This window comes from Hipposideros armiger, unplaced genomic scaffold (genome assembly GCF_001890085.2).
Source record: "Hipposideros armiger isolate ML-2016 unplaced genomic scaffold, ASM189008v1 scaffold_777, whole genome shotgun sequence".
NCBI classification, from domain to species: Eukaryota; Metazoa; Chordata; class Mammalia; order Chiroptera; family Hipposideridae; genus Hipposideros; species Hipposideros armiger.
The window spans coordinates 728,667-734,103 of record NW_017732127.1 but is presented as its reverse complement, the minus strand read 5'-3'; the positions used below and the strand labels follow the sequence as shown (position 1 = coordinate 734,103).

Sequence of the window (5,437 nt, the reverse complement as noted above, 5' to 3'; positions counted from 1 at the left end):
GTATAGCTCAGGATCACTCTCCCCGTCCGCCCAACCTCAGCCACCTCCCAAGGGCCGAGCATAGCCGGGCGCTTTCGGGCACGTGGGGGAGCCGAGGCAGGGACAAGAGATACCGAGAGCCAGAGTGATCGCGGCCGGAGAGGGAGGAGGCGGCCGGGCCCAGCCTGACGCAGCGGCGGGCGGCGGAACAGGCCACTGTCTGGGCGCCCCGGGCACGAGTACCAGCCATCCCTCCGCTTTCTCCTCGCTCGGCTCCGCGCGCGTGGGAGTAACTGCGTCGTGCACCCGCCGGGGGTCACGGGCTCGGGCACCCCCCGCAAGTGAGCCCGGGCAGAGGGAGGCGCAGGAGCGCGCGCGACTGGCGGAGGCGGGGAAAGGAGCCTGCGAGGCGGAGGCTCCCCAGCGGAGGGGGAGGTGGAGGAGAGAGGGACCCGCCCGCCGCGGTCCGGCTGCCGGGCATGTGCGGCCACAGGCGCCCGTTGCCGCCGCTGTCCCGGGGCTGAGTCGCGCCCGGGTGTTCCGGACGGTGCGTCAGTGAGTGTGTGTGTCCGCGCGGGCAAGCGCCGCGCCGCCCCGAGCCGCCAGCTTGCTCCCCCGGCCGCGGTGCATGTTCGCCTCCTGCCACTGTGTGCGGAGAGGCAGGAGGACCATGAAAATGATCCACTTTCGGAGCTCCAGCATCAGATCGCTCAGCCAGGAGATGAAATGCACCATCCGGCTGCTGGACGACTCGGAGATTTCCTGCCACATCCAGGTGCGGGAGGCGCGGTGAGGGAAGCGGGGGGTATGCGGCCGGCGCAGGGCGGGGGGCCTCTGCGGGTGGGCGTGCGCGGACCGGGGCGAGGGACCCACCCTAGGGCCCTGCTAGAATGCCAGATTTCGCTTCCTCCGCCTTCTGAGGCTGGGAGCCCTACCCAGGGATGGGGGCAGTGTCCCCGGCAGACGCCAGGCGCACGTTATCCGCGCCCGGGCCCCTTCTGGCACACACACTGCGCGCACGTCTCGCTGCACCCAGGTTGGGGGCGCCGGGCAGCAGCCTCCTGGGGGTTTCCGGCCTCGCCGTCCCCTATCCCGCCAGGAAATGGGAGCTCCGATAAATGGTAGGGGCACCTGCAGGTCACCAACTCTTCCTCCCTCGCTGCCTACACGTGGAGAAGGCATGCACCAGCCCGGGTTCACTCATTTTTCTTTCCGGTGCCTGGGCTCCGAAGGTGCCATCAGACCTAGGGACTGGCTCCCTGTCGGACTCCTGCCCGTGGCCTTTACTTCTCTGGGGGTGAGCGGCGGCGAAGTTTCCCGGGAGGGAGAGAGGCCGGGCAGCCCCGGGTTCCAGCCTTCAGGGATGGGGCATACGCTACATGTAACTGGAGCTGTCTGGAAAGGAATCGTGTGAACTCTTGACTGTTTCAGAGAAAGGAAAAGGGCTTCGAGGCTGGCAGAGCTGAGCTCAGGGCTCCGGGAGTCCTGCAGGACCTGGGTCCCGGGAAAAAGCGCCCGTTGGAATGTTGGTGGAAATTCGCTTTTGCCCAAGTTGGGGAAGGCAGCTTTGCTGGCAGCCCCAACCTCGCGTAGTAAGTGCCTTTGGGCTTGCAGGAGAGCTAGTATGAGCTGCAAGGGCGTGTGTGTGTGCGCGCGCGTGTGTGTACTTTCTGTGCATGTACTCGTATATGTAGGCAGGTGTGTGCTCTCTTCCAAGACCCATTCGGCAGGCACAATTTGGAAAGGTAGTGCCCGGGCTCAGTTCTGTTGGCTTCTGACTTTTAAATATGTTTACTTATCTCTGAGATTTCCTCTTCTCACCTACCCCTGTGTTGAATGAAGCTTCATGACTGAGGTTCAAGAGACATGGCACCCTTCCCAGTTCTGGTGAGAGGTGAACCGGGGCAGTGTCTCCCAGCGGCAGGAATCCATTTCTGGGCTGTGTTAACCAAGAATGAATGAAAGGTCTTTCCCATATTTTTTTTTTTTCCTTGGTGGAAGCTTGTGACACGGGGACAGCGGCAACTAATTTGTAAGCTGACAGCTGGCCAAGTTTCAAGGCAGGAATGTGGTGCCCCATGATCTCGCAGGAAAGTAGGCTCCCACTGAATTTTCTGGAGGATCTTGAATTTCATCCTGAGCTAAGTACTGCTGCTAAACTTACTAATAAAAGGATTAGCAGGATAGGCAGTTTTTCTGCTGCCACAGAAACGTTTGGCATGTACTGTCTTGTGATCCAGAGAGAGTCGTTTGTGCACTTTGCCTTACGTCCTAAAGTGGATGTACAAGTCCTTTGCATTCATATTGAATATATATTGAATATGTAGATGATGGAGGGGTCAGCAGCAGGGAGTGGGGCTGCTGAGTTCTCCTTTGCTCTCCCAGCCCTCTGCCTGCCCTGTTCTGTCCCACTTGGAGTTGACCTACTGGTTTTTCCCTGGTTCCGGACTAAGTTTCCTTTAGAATAGGTAAGGAGTCCTCAGAGGATCTGTATTTGTTGTCTGGTGTTCTGGGAAACAATAAATTGTAGCCAGTCTAATTAATAACAGTTTGGAAAGTTAGACTTTGTACAGCCCAGCTGATGCCAGAGGTTAAAATGCTATGTTCCAAAATGTTGATTTTGGCATTGCTTAAAACACACACACACACACACACACACACACACACACACACACACACACACACAGAGTTTTATTTTGTGGCACATTTTTTTCTGCCCCTTCTGCTCCCAAATGGTGATTATCATTTAAACCAATTAGAATAAATTAAAAGATTTTATTTTGATAATCTTAGATCTTATACTTTCCTAGATTCTAAACCCAGGGATTGAAATTACTCCTGGGTGTAATGTCACACACAAAAAAACTTGCCATTTATTTAGAGTGAGAACAATTTTTTTTGTTTTGTTTTTGTTTTTTTAAAAGAACCCTTTGGAGTCACCGTACATGTCTTCCTCCCTCCCCTTCTTCCTTGCTTTTTCCCTCTGTTCCTGGGAATCACAAAATTAAAGGAATGTATGGACTGTTGCGCAGTGTGACACGCATTGTCCCTTTATAACCCGCACAAAATGTGGGTTATGGATTTTTTTTATAAACAATAGCTTTTTAATCGTCCTTTTCTAAATTATATAATTTTGGCAATATTTTGGCAAAGAAAACTTTCAAATGAACAACTTAATGGCCTGGTCTTAGCAGCATTATAGCCAGTTCTAGCAGGAGATGCTGAAAGTCACTGGCTATGTCTCTTTTCACAGAGTCTGGGATGCTGTCCCATCATACTATTTGCATGTGAATGTTTAGGTAGTGCGGAAGAGGAATTCCAAATGGACAGGAAAGTCAAATGAAAGTTTAGGGCACTGGGCCTGGGGAAAGGAAGGAGTCACTGAATGCCCCCTACTGGGCTTTTCCAACTGAGCCAACCTTGGAAGTCTGGAGACTGTAGAAAGACATGGCTTAGCTCTAACCTCTTTCATTCAGTCTTGCTGCTTCAAGTAGAGGGAGGTTCTAGCCATCTTCCCCATTCTATCCACTTTTGCAGATGCCAGCATTGTCATTTTTAATACTGACTTTTATTGGGTAAAAGGTAGGTTTTTCACATTATTCATTCTTTAGCAAAGCCTGGTAAACATGGTTGATATAGTTGGAATTGGCTGGAATTTGGATTTGTATTTGAATAGAAATCCTAGCATAGTGCTTAGCACTTAGTAGTTACTCAGTAAATATTTATAGGTGTAGATTGGATAATTTCCTTACTCTACTGTTAAATCCATGAGTGTAAGAACATTTTATTGTTATTGTTCATCAAGGAGTCCCCAATACCAAGAGTAGTAACTGGCATATAGTATGTGTTCAATAAACGTTTGTTTAATTAATGAGGGCCCAATATTTAGTCTAGCTCATTACCTATCAACATGAGGGTAGCATGCCAACACTGCATTGGGAATCAGGGGATGTATGGTTTAGTTATATTACCAACCAGTTTAGTGACATTGAGTGAGTTATTTGATATTTGGAGTTAATGTTTCTTATTTTGTAAACTAAGGGAGGACCTGGATTAGATGGATGACTTCAGTTTAAAAAACCTATAGTTTAATTATTACCTAGACCAATTAATTGCATTCAAGTAAAACATTGCTGTTGACAAAGTGGTTGTATATACATTATCTCATGTGATTTTCATCTCTATCTTGCATTATCTCCATTTTGTTGATGTTATGGTGTTATTGAGTATTATCTGAATCTTACAGATATGAAAAATGAGGTTCAGAGAGATTAAGCAATTTGGTCACCTAGCAATGAAGTGGATAAGAACTCAAAATTCAGAGCTCTTTCTTTTCTGTAGCGCTGCCTCTTGAAACTTGAGAATTAGGACGCTTTTGGCTGCAAGTAAAACAGCAGCCAAGCTAAAGTGGCTTAAATTATAAGAGCACTTATTATCTTACCCAATGAGGAGTCCAGAGGTAGGACAGCTTCGGGGTTGATCAGCAGCTCTGCATGAACCCATGTGCTTTTTGTCTTTCCGCTCTGCTGTCCTCCATGTCAATTATGTCACTATAGTCATCATGGTTATAAGATGGCTGCAGTCATTCTGACACTACAACATCCACCATATGAAAGGTGGTATTTCCTCATGCATTTCTGTTTTTCTTTAATTGCTAACACTTTTATTAATTGCAATAGGTATCATTTCCAATATAATCCATTCAAACACAAGCCTGTTTTATGTGCTTCATTAAGACATGGGAATATTTTGCTTAAGAGTTTTCCAGCCCTCTTTCCAGTTCTTTTAGTTTTTGTTGTCTATGACTCGGAGAATTCAGCACAAAAAGTCTCCTAGCCTTTTTATTTTTCTTTCTTTAAATCTCCACTTATCCCTTCAAAATTCTCTTTGTGGCAATATACATTTTTGGTGGCTCTACCTGCCGAAGGCAGCTTTTTCCAAACGGTGATAGAGTTTAATTCTCACTTTCCACTACTCCAGCCTCTGCTGGCTCTCTTGAATTTTTGTTTTCAACCTCTAACTTCTTTTTCTTATTTGCTTTTCATTCTGGGTTAAGCTGAGCAATCTCTTCATTTTTCTCAATGATGTATCTTAGCAGTGAATTACTCCTCCTGGCTAAGAGCTTCACATCTTTGGGGTTAATTGTGCTTCTTTTCATGTATCTGTGGATAAAGGAATCACTGCTGTTCCTCTGCCCCCTCCTCTTCCACCATCACAACGGCTGATCCAGGCAGGTGTGTGAGCGCATAAAAAGCCCTCATGCATTACTTTTTATCATGGAGGGACATCTTTCCTATAGGCCCCATTAGTCTTCTCATCAGATCCCACTGGCCAGGCTTGGGCCATATACTCATGCCCTAGGAACATGTGCATCTGGTGTCTTCACTCTTCACTCTCTGTAAGGGGAGGTGGGCTTTGTCATTATGGAAGAAATGGAGGGGCATGTTTGCGTTTCTCT

The 5,437-nt window shown here is 48.4% G+C and overlaps 1 protein-coding gene across 1 annotated transcript in view; it reads left to right on the top strand.

The window, feature by feature from the left end:
- The first annotated feature begins 421 nt into the window (after positions 1-421).
- The window catches only part of FRMD3 (FERM domain containing 3), a 284,121-nt gene continuing 279,105 nt past the window's right edge, over positions 422-5,437 (top strand). Inside the window, exon 1 of the mRNA XM_019628278.1 lies at positions 422-754. Coding sequence (XP_019483823.1) covers positions 608-754 — 147 coding nt within the window. The 5' untranslated portion in view covers positions 422-607. The remainder of the gene's footprint in view (positions 755-5,437) is intronic.